General features: G+C 46.0%; 1 protein-coding gene across 1 annotated transcript; it reads left to right on the top strand.

Moving 5' to 3' along the window:
* The first annotated feature begins 36 nt into the window (after nucleotides 1-36).
* Rrp8 (ribosomal RNA processing 8) lies at nucleotides 37-4,464 on the top strand. The gene is made up of 7 exons (XM_055597390.1): nucleotides 37-288; nucleotides 1,669-2,029; nucleotides 2,263-2,716; nucleotides 2,818-2,947; nucleotides 3,064-3,170; nucleotides 3,248-3,344; nucleotides 3,550-4,464. The coding sequence occupies exons 1-7, from the start codon at nucleotides 52-54 to the stop codon at nucleotides 3,667-3,669; spliced, it is 1,506 nt and encodes a 501-aa protein (XP_055453365.1). The 5' UTR covers nucleotides 37-51; the 3' UTR covers nucleotides 3,670-4,464.
* Nucleotides 4,465-13,255: the final 8,791 nt, after the last annotated feature.

Here is a 13,255-nt window from a genome sequence, read left to right as displayed (position 1 = left end):
CCCGCCCTTCCGACCGCCTGCGCCTCTCTAGCTCGCCGGCGGCTGCACTCGATGGTGCCCCGCTCTGCGCGGGCTGCTCTAGCCTCCGCGGACGTCCGCTCAGGAGCTGGGTTCCGGCGGGCCCCGGCGCCAGGCTTTCCGGACGCGTGGGCCGCCGCTCGGGCTCCGCCGACCCTGCCGGCCGCTGACATGTTCGAGGAGCCCGAATGGGTGGAGGCCGCCCCGGCGGCCGTGGGCCTCGGGCCCGCGACCACACAGGCGCGGCCGGCGACCGCGCCGCCAGCCAAGGTGAGCGGCCCGGGAATGGGCTGTTTAAGGGAGCTAAGCAAACCGGCCCGGGCCGCCCCGGCACCTCTTGGGCAGAGGGAGAGCCTGCACTGCTGCTTGTGGATCGGGGTGGCGGGGGAGTTAGTTTTGATTTGAAGATCCGGAAACTCCTAAAAAACTGACCTTAAAATATAATTTGTGAAATGTTTGTGTGGAGAAGAGCGTACCTGAGATTTAGAAAAACGAGCAGAAGCCTCAGGGTTAAAGTGTGTCCAAATGGGAATGCGGGGGTCGGGGCTTGGAGCACAGAGTAAATAAAAAGTTTGAAAAGTTAAGTAAGTTTTGCGTACACTGAGGGTAGAAGACAGTAGAGTAGTTTTAGCAGTGGAGTGGTTTCTCCAAATTTTCTCCCACCCGGCGACACTTTATACACTGGGAATCAGTTTCAGTGCTTCAGCATGGTAGACAAAAGCGTTCAGCACTGAGCTGCATCCCCCAGTCGTGAAAGGGTTTTTTAGTTGCTGTGTGGTAAGTATATTGGACACGGTGAAGGCAGGTAATAGGGAAGGTTATCAGAATCACTATTCAAAGGGGCCTCCGGGAACCCAGAACCTGGTTGAGGACCAGTCTCAGGACTTGAACCCCAGATCAGCCTCCCAGAAAACAGGCCATTTCCTATGAGCCTCAGCAGATGTGAGGATTACTGTACCTCCTTAGGGTGTTCCTGACTTTCAGTCCAGAGTGTTCTTTTCATGTCTGTACCCATGTTCCTAATGCAAGCCAGTGCCCTTCCTGTGTGCAGCTTCTTCCTATCAGGCTATTGTCTCTACTGCAGTTAGGAACATCTTTAACAGACATGTGAGATTCTGCCCTTCCTGTTTCAAGAAACCTCCCTGTAGTGCTGTCTGCCAAACGCAGAGATACCTGCAGTCTTGGCTCTGTGGCCTTAGCGCATTCCTCTAACAACTGACAATCCTTTACATGCTTAAAAAAGTAGGAGGGGGCCAGGAGAGATGGCTCAGTGGTCAGGAGCACTAGCTTTTCTCCAGAGGACCTGGGTTCAATTCCTAGCACCCACGTGGCAGCTCACAATGGTCTGTAACTCCAAATCCAGGGGACCTGATACCCTTACACAAATATACATGCAGGCAAAACCACTGAGGCACATAAAATAAAATTGAAAAAAAAAAAAAAAAGTAGGATGGGAACATTTTCTACCCTCCAACTTCCCAGAGGTTGAAATTACAGCCTGAAAGTTCTGGGCCTGGCAGACTTAACAACAAACTCATTAAGTTGGTTGGGAAGAACCACCAGTAGTTGAACCAGGCCACCACTTTGCCTTTTGTATTCTCTGGGCCTCATCCATTCTCACACCTACTCTCATCCCTTGTTTGCCTCCAGGGCCGCAAACGCCGCCATCTTTTGGCCACATTACGAGCCCTGGAAGCAGCATCTCTCTCCCAGCAGTCTCCCAGCCTACCTGGCAGTGACTCTGAGGATGAGGAGGTGATAGGACGGAAGAACAAACACCTCCAAAGGCCCTCACTTGCCAACGCCTCAAAGGAAGTAGTTGAGAAAAGGAAAAGGAAATGTCAAAAACAGGCACCGTCTATCAGTGACTCCGAGGGCAAGGAAGTAGAAAGGAAATACCACAGACAAGGTTCTCTTGGTGGGACCTCTGCTGAAGAAAAAGGAAAGAGGAAATGCCGAAAATACTCTCATTCACACCCAACCCAGCACCTGGACGGTATTGATCAAACAGGTACCAGTGTGTGTGTATGTGTGTATGGGGGCAGTGAGCTGACTGCATAGTTGACAAAGTTCTCTCTAACACATGCACACACATGCACACACACTGTGAGCTGGCTGGTCAGAGGCACTTTTTTCCAGGCTATCAACTGTGTTTTAAGGACAAGGGAATAGCCAGAATAACTTGCCATGCCTTTTAATTTAGGGGATCAAACCTTAACTGTTTTCTCATCTTCCTCTCTGCAGTTCACAATTCGAGGACAAGTACTGCTACACTTGACCCACCTAAGCCAAGCCCTGAGTCCACGTCACCTAACTCCTCACACACCCTGAGCCGCAAACAGTGGCGGAACCGGCAGAAGAATAAGCGGAGACACAAGAACAAATTTCGGCCACTTCAGACTCCAGACCAGGCTCCTCCCCAGCCTTCCACAGAGGAGGCTGAGGTACCTCCTGCCCCAAAGTCAGACAGTCAAGAGACTAGAGCCGGAGCGCTTCGAGCACGCATGACGCAACGGCTGGATGGGGCCCGATTTCGATACCTTAATGAACAGTTGTACTCGAGGCCCAGCAGCACTGCCCAACGCCTCTTCCAGGAAGACCCTGAGGCTTTTGACCTCTATCACCGTGGCTTTCAAAGACAAGTGAAAAAGTGGCCCCTGCACCCAGTGGACCGGATCGCCAAAGATCTCCGCCAGAAGTAATGGTGGTGTGTGTGTGTGTGTTGTGGACCATGTCAAGGGTGATGATCAAGGACTTTGAGCAGACCAGTATGTGACCCTTCCCTCCTTCCACTCCCAGGCCTGCATCCTTGGTGGTAGCTGACTTTGGCTGTGGAGATTGCCGCCTAGCTTCAAGTGTCCGGAACCCTGTGCACTGTTTTGACTTGGCTTCTCTGGACCCCAGGGTCACTGTATGTGACATGGCCCAGGTAAGCCCCTCTGTGTATCTGGCCTAATCCTCCTGGTCTTCCCATGCTAGTATCCACTTGAAGTACTTATTGCGGAATCTCCTCTTACAACACTGTGTGCTCCATCTAACGTTCAGGTGCCTCTGGAGGATGAGTCTGTGGATGTGGCTGTGTTTTGCCTTTCACTGATGGGGACTAACATCAGGGACTTCCTCGAGGAGGCGAATCGTGTGCTGAAGTCAGGGTGAGTCCCTAGAACATGTGATTTTTGTGTGCATACATGTGTCTATACCTTTCCTCATGACTTCCTCCTCTTCCCAGGGGTCTTCTCAAAGTAGCTGAAGTCAGCAGCCGCTTTGAGGATCTTCGGTCCTTTTTGGGGGCTGTGACTAAACTTGGCTTTAAGGTCATCTACAAGGTGAGGAGTCCTTAAGAAGTCTGCCCTTGTTTTTGTCCTTTTTCTGGGTAATGGTGTTCAGGAAGGAGGCTGTAACCACAGATAGGCATTTTGCTCTTTCAAGACAGAACTCTGGGAGGAACTGTGGGAAGCTGTCTGAGCAGGGGGAACAGAGATGTGTGGTTGAGGTGAAGATTTGCAGCTCATTGGTGTTCTCTGCTCCTAGGACCTGACCAATAGCCACTTCTTCTTGTTTGACTTTGAAAAGACTGGGCCTCCTCGAGTAGGACCAAAAGCCCAACTCTCAGGCCTGAAACTTCAGCCCTGTCTCTACAAGCGCAGGTGACCAGTAGACACCTGTTGAAAAGGGAGAGTTCAGACTCCAGACTCTGAACTCTGAAGATGGTATCGACCCAGGCTGTGATCCAGGACCTGGTACCTCCCTTTGCCTGTACCAAGAACACCGTGGTAAAGCCTCCAGCTCAGCTCTACTCCAGTGGAGTCTTCTTGGCTACAGAAAACAAGAAATTACTTGGGCAGGCTCAAGAAGGTTATCGTGAGGGCATGGATACAGCTGTCTGGGAATTGTGGTCACTTCAGGTATCATGGAAACTAGTTAGCTTGGAATTGATGGATTTCTGGGTTTGGTTTCTCTTCATCTCTCAGAAGGCATTTGGGCACTCCACTGTGCTGTCTTCTGACCTGTATTGATCAACCTCTGCTTATCCATAGTTTCTGTTCCCTCAACTTCAAGATTGCAGGTAGACACCTTTTGCCTTATGGCAGGTCCCAATGTCAGTTTGTCACTTTGGGCTGGGTGTTACTTAGTTTCTTTCTTTTTTGGAGTTGAGAATCATTTAAATTGTAGTTTTGTTGTTTTGAGGTAGCATTTCATATTAGTCCAGGCTGACCTCAAACAAAACTAATGGCAGTTCCCCTGCCTCAGCCTCCTGATTACTGATAACGGGCGTGAGCCACCATACCCATCTTAAGGAATTATTAATTTCTGCATATTCCATTTCTCATTTGAAAAGTGTAAAGTTCTTGTCTTACACCATGTTGTATGGGTTAACTGAGGAGAGCTGCAGCCAGAGCTGGGAATACTAAGGAGGCACTGAATAAACTGGTTATGGCTATTGTATGTATGTTGTCAGTCTTACAGTTCTTTAAAAAGCACCCTTAAGCAAGCTTGGAGTAAATTAGTTATGACCAAGAAAGATTGGGAGAGTTTGGTATAGGCATGTAAGCAGGCATAAGCTTTGCTGTATGGAGGCTTAGTGCATTTGAAGCTCTCCTTGGAAGGAGCTAATAAAGAAGCTGGATCTCTGTTTATTAGCAACAACTGATTGGGCTGCTCATTGGCAGGGTCTGGCCATGGTACCTACCTTGCATGTCTTAGAAAACTACAGGTCCTCAACTTCCTGAACTAGTGCTGAGGAAAGAGGATCAAGGCTGACATGCTGAGCTCATCCAGAGGTATCTACTTTGAATCCAGGTATACAGATACAGGCATCTACTTGTCCCCAAAAACTAAGACCTGAGAGTTCCTTCTAGGAGCAAATAAGTCTCAGGATTCTGAACCAATTAGGTGCTTCCAGTCCTAAAGGAATAAGGATTTTGAAGAAAAACACAGGCCAGAAGGCATGTTTAGAGGCTGGACTGTAGGGCCAACCTTAGCAGACACCATTTAGTATTTTTGTGTGTGCTGTTGGTACTGAACAACATCTCACTAACAAAGTTTCCTTATCTTCCCAAATAGCTTATTAGTTGTTTCATAAGCCCCCTCCCCAGAAGTATCGCTATTTTCAACATACTGTATGCAAAATGTTTCCTTAGTACACATGTGGGTGGCTTATCCATTTCACTGCAGTCTTCTCAAGCCATATTTATTGTTCTGTTTTTAGAGTTTGTTGCTGAAATTGATAGAACCAGGAGTGTTGCAGAAGCCAAGTCTGAGCTTATGCTAAGGGTACTGTGAGCTAGTGTTGGAGCAGCTGTGCCAGCAGACCCTCAAGATGTAGTTGGTACCGTATAGAGGGCATGGGGAGGAAGGGTCTGCTGGAAACCGGATGTGCTGGTGGCCATGCAAAAGGGTGAGTTTCCGCCCTGCGGAGATGACTAAGTGGGTAAGAGGACTGTTGTACAAGCACGAACCAACATAGCATAAAAGTGCAGGAGCTGCGGAGGGTTGGGATAGTGGAGGCAGAATACTGGGCTTGTAGGCCAGCCAAGTTACCTGAACATTGATGAGCTAGTAAGAACCTGTCTCCAAGTGATAGCGTAGAATGATAAAGCAGGGAGCTCGATGTCCCCCTGGCTCCTGCACCTGCACCTGAATGTGCACACAGCATGCCCAGCTCAAAGAACAGCAGGCTTGGATGAGCAGTACAGATTGAAGGAAGGGGAGGATCAGGCGGTGAGTGGTAATGGGAGGGATTAACTGTGAAAGCCAGTAGCTTGCAAACTTGAGGGTGACTGGAGTCATCTGCAAGGTTCATTGTAGTGCTGCGTTCCAAACCGTCTCTTACGGTTTCTGGTTCTGTACATCCGTGTTGAGTCCTAGAAATTCTTTTCTAGTGTCTTTGGGCTTTCTCCTTGGAGGAAACAAAATTTGTTCATAGAGAATGAAAGTAGGGGAGGACTGAGATTTTGAGGAGAGGAGAATGAAGATAAGAAGAGAATGAATGATGGTTGGATGGTGGCGCACACGTTTAAAACCAGCACTCAGGAGGCAGAGGCAGGCTGTCTGAGTTCGAGACCAGCCTGCACTACATAGTTCCAGGCCAGCCAAGAGGTGCATAGTAAGACCCTCCTTATTCCTGGCCCGTCAGAACCCAGCCCCTGTTTGTAGGAAAGGGGAGACAATCAGGTTTCTGCTCATAGTTCTAGCTAAGATCTACCGGAACCATTTGGGAAGCATGAAATACTTATTTCTTCCACTGAGGAATAATGAGCCCGGAGTCTCACTCCTGCCCTTGGAAAAATACCAAGCAAGGAAAAGCTTATAGGCTGTTGGGATACTGTGGCAGTAGCATGCTGCTTTGGTGCTGGCTTGCATTCCCAGATTGTGCCCTGGCAGTAGCACATGAGTATCTTCTGTGCGTCTTATGCTGAGTGTAGGGTAGGCTTGACCTGTCCTGTGGGATCATTTTGAAGAGATAAAGAGACTTCATAGCAAGCGGCGAGGAGTCAGACATTTGGGCTGATGGAGCAGTTTCGGGAGACCTCCCAGAATAGTGCAGTATCCATCGGACTAATGAGATTACTCTTTTAAATGTCCATCAGGCCTGTTGGACACAGAACTACCCAATCAGACCAGACTTGCATTCCCTTGCCTCTCCTTGTCAGTACTGGGGCCTAGAATTATGAGCAAGGAGGTGGAAAAGAAGTGTGCAGAGCAGGAAGCTCTCCTCCATTTCCCAAAGCAGGCTCCTTGACTTCCGTGAGGCAGAGCTGGGAAGGGGAAAGATTTAAAGCCACCAACAAGGGCCAGTTTATTTATTGTTATTCGGAATTAGACATTCTCATTAAGATTATTTGCATCTTGAGCTGATCACAGGACTGTCAGCCAGCTAAGAATATCATAGTGGGGCTGGATAGATGTTTCTGTGGTTGAGAACACTGGCTGCTCTTACAAGACCGAGGTTTGATTTCCAGCACCCACAAGGTGGCTCATAACCATGTAGTCCTAGGGGTTCCAGTGCCCACTTTGGCCTCTGGGCACACCAGGCACACACGTGGTCCACAGGCAAAACTCAAAAAAACAGAAGTAGACGAAAGAAGGAGGAAGAACCGTACAGACTTGCTGCAGCCTTTCTCCACCGCAGAGAAAGAGCAACCCTACTCTTGCAGAGCTGTAGGAGACAGTGAAGTTGAGTGTGGATATCAACCTAGACCTGGTGCATGTTCAGTATCCCTTCAGAGCTCTCCAGGCAGAGTGTTCTTGCTTCTGCAGTTATTCATGTGCTCCTGATTGTGTTCCTGTAATACAGTCCTAAGAGAACATAGTTCCAAAAGAAACAGTGTGATCTTGGCAGAGACAGCTCAGCCCCAAGCACTCACCAATTACGTAATTGCACAGAGCCCTGTGCAGCTTTTCACAGAGACTAACAATTCGAGCCTTTCATTTCCAGGTCATCCTCCTTCCCAGGTGAGTTTTCTAACTAGCCACCTGGTTCTAGGACTTTTGGCTACTGCAGTGATTGCTATGGGGATCTAATTGCCTTTGCTCCCAAAGCAAGTCAGTTTCCTTACTGCCAAGTGGTCTTTATGAAATGTAAATCAGATTGTGTTAACTCTGTAGAACATCCTTCAAGGGATTCTCACTGCTTGGGAACAAAAGACCGACTTCTCAGGCATTAGTGTAATCTTACCCAGGCATTCTGCTGTCCAGCTGCATCTTCACTCACTCCTCCACTCCAGCCTGAGCTATCTGTTCCTCATGCACCACAGCCCTCTCCACTTTTATACCTGCCTGCCATTTTCCTACAGTATTCTTTCCTGGGGAAGAAATTCTCCCGGTGCCCTCTTTTTGGACATACATTTCCAGCCCTGTGCATTAGGCAGGCATTGTGACTAGTGGATAGTGGGAGTGACATTTTCAGACCAACGAACATGTAGATAAGACCTTTGTGTTTTCTCCCAGTCCCTCCCCTAACTAGGAAGGTGACCTTGAAGGGCAGGTTTTTAAGGTGATAGAATCATGGTATGCAAGGAGTTTAGCTATTTTGGGAGAAAACTGGAGTCTGAAACAATTAAGCTCCTTCAGCGATGAATGTGATCATGTCACAGCAGTTGTCTTTATGCACCATTGATATGTCTCTCTGTCCAGCTATCACAAACCCTGTTACCTTTAGGGTGCTTCAACACTTAACCTTCCCAGATGTCACTCTGCACCCTCTAATTGTCCTACTTTTAGAGATTTTTATTTCTTAATTAAGTGTATGAGGTCAGGTTGTGCATGTGTGAGTGCAGTGGCCAAGGTCAGAGACATTGAATTTCTTGAAGGTACAGTTACAGGCAGTTACGAGCTGCCTGATGAGGGTGTAGAAAATTGAACTTGGGCCCTCTGCAAGAGAAGTACTTTGTGAGCTATCTTTCCAACCCCTTATTCTACTTTTAAATGAAGAAAAATCATGCTCATAATCAGAAAACAAATTTTTATCAATTATTTGTGACCAAAAATCCAGCTGAATGTTTTAAACATTTATTTTTTTCTAAGATAACAAGGGACCTGAAGGTTGGTGACTTGGCTTTGGTTCAGGAGCTCGAGAGTGTTAGGAGTAAGGGTTTTGTGATTCTCTTGTAGTTCAGTGTATTAGGAGAATATGATCTTTTGCTTATTCTTTACCTTTCCTGCTTGTTTGGGGATCAGAATGAAGATATATTACAGAAGATGAAACTTAGCCAGCAAATACATCATTGATGTGTTTTACCAAGACAAACATTTGAATGTTGACCCTTGTGAGGTCCCTGGATCTCCCCAGGGGGACATGTGCATTAACTGACTTTGGTTGATTCCTAGGATAATAAACCAACTGCCCCTCAGATTTATAGCTCTTAACCCTGACAGCGCATGCTGGTTACTTCTTGTCAAATAGGCACAAACTAGAGTCACTTGGGAGGAGAACACCTCAGCTGAGAAAATGCCTCCATCAGATTGGCCTCTAGGCATGTCTGTGGGACATTTTTTTGATGATCCTGTGGAGGGCCCAGCCCAGTCTGGGCATTGCCAATCATAGTCAGGTGGGCCTGGGCTGTGTAAGAAAGATAATTGAATAAACCAGGGGACGCAAACTAGTCAAGCCACGTTATAGCCTCTGCTTCAGTTCCTGCCTCCAGGTTCCTGCCTCAAGCTTCTGCCCTGGCTTCCCCTGATGATGGACTCTAATGAAACCTTTCCTCCCCAAGCTGTTTTTGTCAGCTTGCTAGAACAAGGCAGCAAGCTAGAACACAGTAGATCTACTGCCATCTAGTGTTAAAAGAGTCTCACCTAGCAAGAAGCCTTCCCAGGGAAGGTCCCAATATACCCTCAAGATTGGTTATCTTTCAAGGGGCACATGGGAAACCCATGTACGTTTATCCTGCCAAATGCTGGCTAGGCAGCAGGTGACAGTGTGGCAGTTCTTTCCTTGTGCTGATAAGAGGGACCAGTCACTGTGTCTATATGGTTCCCAACCAGTTCCCCATGTGTTCCCTCATATTGGATTTGTTGTGTGTCCCTAGACTCATACATATCTTTGACGCACTACATGGTGGTATGTGCTATAGTGGAGAATTGGCTGTGTTCTTCATACGCATTGTCTTCCTGGGAAGTCAATTGTATTGTATATTCCCCAGCTTCCCATAGAGTTGCGTATCAACAGGTAATGGAGTTGAGACAATTAGTTAATATTGAAATTGCTGCTTCCAGACTTAGATCTTTTAAGAGACAGTTCCCTCATGTTATTTCCACATTGCCTAACTATTAAAGTAACTTTTATTTGCCTAATGTAGTTGTCATCTCAAAGGCTTATTGCCTCTGGCTGCTAACCTAATTCTAGTCCTGGAAGTGCCTAGCCTCTGTACAATCCAATCTAGGCCTAGAATTTTTCAGCTTCTGAGACGTACTGCTGAATAAGCTCACCCTTTCTAGTTCCTTCTGAACTCTTGCTAGCTGGTTCAACTCAGCTATTCTGGGTCAAACTTTTCTCCTAGCTGACTGATTGAATCTGGCTTCTCTCTCTGCCTCTGACTGAATTGCTCTGCTTGGCATCAGACTAACTCTAGCAGTCTATTCTAATCTTCTTTGGTTTGTTCTGTCTTCACCCAATCTATCTAGCATGTTCCACTAATTGAACTGCCACAAACTCAACTCCACCGCCCAGCCTCTCAACTCACTGACTTAACCAAACTGACTGAACAGAACTGACTAGAATTTAAGAGATCTGCATCCTCTATCTCCTGCATGCTGGGATTTAAGGCATGTACCACTATGCTTAGACCTAAGCTTTTCTCTACTTGGAACTTGCTTTGTACCAGGCTGGCCTTGAACTCAGAGATCTTGCCTCTGTCTCCTGGGATTAAAGGTATGTCTGTATTCAGTCTAGACCTAGAAGGTCATTGGATGTGATCTCTTGCCAGAACAGCTATGTTTTGAATTAAAATTCAAGAAGGCGAGCTGGAGAGATGGCTCAGCTGGTAAGAGCACTGTCTGTTCTTCCAGAGGTCCTGAATTCAATTCCCAGCAACCACATGGTGGATCACAACCACCTATATATGAGATCTGATGCCCTCCTCTGGCATACAGGCATACATGCAGATAGGGTACTCATAAAGAAAATAAATACATAAAATCCTAAAGACAAATTCAAGGGGGCATTTTTGTAGAGACAGTTGGGGGCTGAAAACATTCTAGGCCTAGGCTAGAAACTTTCAGGATTAGGTCTAGGTTAGCAGTAAGCCTCCAAGATGACGAATCAGGGGAATAAAAGTTACAATGATACCAACTTGATGTTTTTTTGTCCCTGGGCATCACCAAAACTAGATAGTCACTATGAATAGGAATGTCTGCATTAGGCTTCACTTGAGTAAGAGGTACATTGCTATTTTTTGAGGCACCAGTAAGCAAGCTCCTTAAATATTGGGGGCTGGAGAGATGGCTCAGTGGTTAAGGGCACTGGCAACTCCTCCAAAGGACCTGGGTTCAAATCCCAGCATCCACATGGCAGTTCACAACTGTCTGTAACTTCAATTCCAGGGGATCTGACACTCAGACATACATGTGTGGCAAAACACAAATGTAAATAAAATATTATTTTAAAGCCCAAACCATTGATGATTAAAGCTGATATAATTTTAAGATTTTTTTTTTTTTTTTTTAAGCTGGGAGTGGTGGCATACGTCTACAATCCCAGTACTCTAGGAGGCAGGTGGATCTCAGTTCGAGGCCAGCCTGGTCTACAGAGCAAGTCCAGGACAGCCAAGGCTACGCAGAGAAACCCTGTTTCAACCTTTCCTCCCCCCAATTTTTTTTTTTACATATTTATTTATTTTATGGAGGGAAAGTGTTAATGTGTGTGCCATAGTATGTGTGTATGGAATATGGAGAACATTCGGCGGTAATCTGCTTATGTTGTGGTTTCCAGGGATCCAGACCAGGTTGTCAGTCTTAGAGACAGATGCCTTTACCTGCTGAGCCATGTCACTTCGGTGATTTTTTTTTTTCCTATTAATGTAGATTGAGAGGTACTCTGCTCACACTCAGGGACACAGCTAATGGAAACACTATCTCAACATATGCTGTTGTAGTCCCTGAGACAAGAAAAGGGAGCAAAGGCAAAATCATCTCATTACCAAAGCAGGACTCATTTCTGCTCCTTTGTAATTGACCAAAACAACTATCAGTGTGAGATATAGCATCATAGATTAAAAACAAACAAAACTCAAAAAGCCTCCAGTCATACCCACAAAGAAGAGATACGGCATTGGTGCCGTTTAGCAATTATCCCAATATATTTCTGACTTGTCATTCCTATACATAGTGACATTTGTGAAAATTTATTTTAATGTTTCTTCTTTGTATGTATTCTTACCAGGAATATAAATAACCAATAGTATAATTATATGCATAAAAGTATAATCTCAAAATTTTAGATGCTATTTCCAAATTAATGAGTGCTTAAGATCAAACCCAGGGCTTTGTGCATGTAGGCAAAAACTACCAACCAAATGAGTCGCATTTCTAGCTCCAAAAGGAATTTTAAAAATTTCTTTTACGAATAGTTCACTTTATATTTTATATATATATGCACACACATACTGTGGTTTGAGTTTGAGTATGTTGAAGGTCTGGTCTCAAGCAGTTGGGTGTTATTTTGAGAAACGGTAGGAACTTTCAAATTTAGGCCATAACTGCAGGAAGCAGGTCACTGATGATTTAACCTTGAAAAGTGTATCTTGCCTCCAGCTGCTTCCTTTGTCCTCTGCTTCCTGACCATTATGACTTGACTTTACTCCAGTTCATGCTCACTGCCTTGGTGCTCAGCCTATCCCCAGGTGGACGGCAATGGAGTCACTGTGAACTAACTCCTGCAATCATGAACCAAGACGGCACCTTCCTTGAGTTGTTTCTTTCAGATATTTGTCACATTGATGGAAAGTCTAACCATAAATTTATCCAGGAGAAGTCAGGTTTTACTGTGATTAAACCTGACTTTGTGATTCTTTGGGATTGGTTTGGGAACAGAATTTGGAAAAGTGCAGAGTTATAAACTAGAGAGGTGTCAGAATGTTAGAAACGCTTAATGGGTGAGAACTCAGAAGGCAAGAATGCTGGTTAGGAGTGCAGACAACAAAGATGAGAATAACATCTCTCTTGGGGAACTGAACCACTACATGCCATTCATTTTTAATCCTAGCAAAGAACTTGTATCCCGAGTCTTTGCATGAGGCTGAATTTAAAGGTGCAGACTAGTTAATACAGCAGAGGACGTTTCAAGGCAGCCTGGCATCCAGGCATGGCGTGGTTGCTTATTAGTAGCTGCTTTTACTTAAATTTATAGAATTGTTACTAAAAGCAAAGTGTTGAAATTTGGAAAAAAAAAATTGAAAGTTGAAGCCAAGAGAAATGTGACTGTTGAAGAGACTAGGGCCATTAGAAAGAGTAGACTGTGTAGTTGTTCACCTCCACCAATGCCAGCCAATACTTGGTAGATAGAGTCAGGAGGGTAAAGAATTCAAGATCAACTTCAGGTACAGGGCAAGTTCAAGTTCAGACCGTCAGTATGAAACCCTATCTCAAAGACAGGCTAAAGCAGCAACTCGGTGGTTAACAGCACATGATGTTCTTGCAGAGGACCTGGATTTGGTTCCCAGAATCCACATCGCAGCTCACAACTTTCCGTAACATGGTTTCAAAGTCTCTAATACCCTCTGACCTTCACAGGTCTAGG

This window comes from Psammomys obesus, unplaced genomic scaffold (assembly GCF_907164565.1).
Source record: "Psammomys obesus unplaced genomic scaffold, mPsaObe1.curated_primary_1811, whole genome shotgun sequence".
NCBI classification, from domain to species: Eukaryota; Metazoa; Chordata; class Mammalia; order Rodentia; family Muridae; genus Psammomys; species Psammomys obesus.
This window is presented reverse-complemented; position numbering and strand designations above follow the sequence as displayed.

Excerpts from the sequence above, each read along its gene's own strand:
- Rrp8 (XM_055597390.1), top strand. The coding sequence starts at position 52 with ATGGTGCCCCGCTCTGCGCGGGCTGCTCTAGCCTCCGCGGACGTCCGC. Across the intron at positions 289-1,668 it reads CGACCGCGCCGCCAGCCAAG|GGCCGCAAACGCCGCCATCT; the intron begins GTGAGCGGCCCG and ends GTTTGCCTCCAG. Across the intron at positions 3,345-3,549 it reads GCTTTAAGGTCATCTACAAG|GACCTGACCAATAGCCACTT; the intron begins GTGAGGAGTCCT and ends CTCTGCTCCTAG.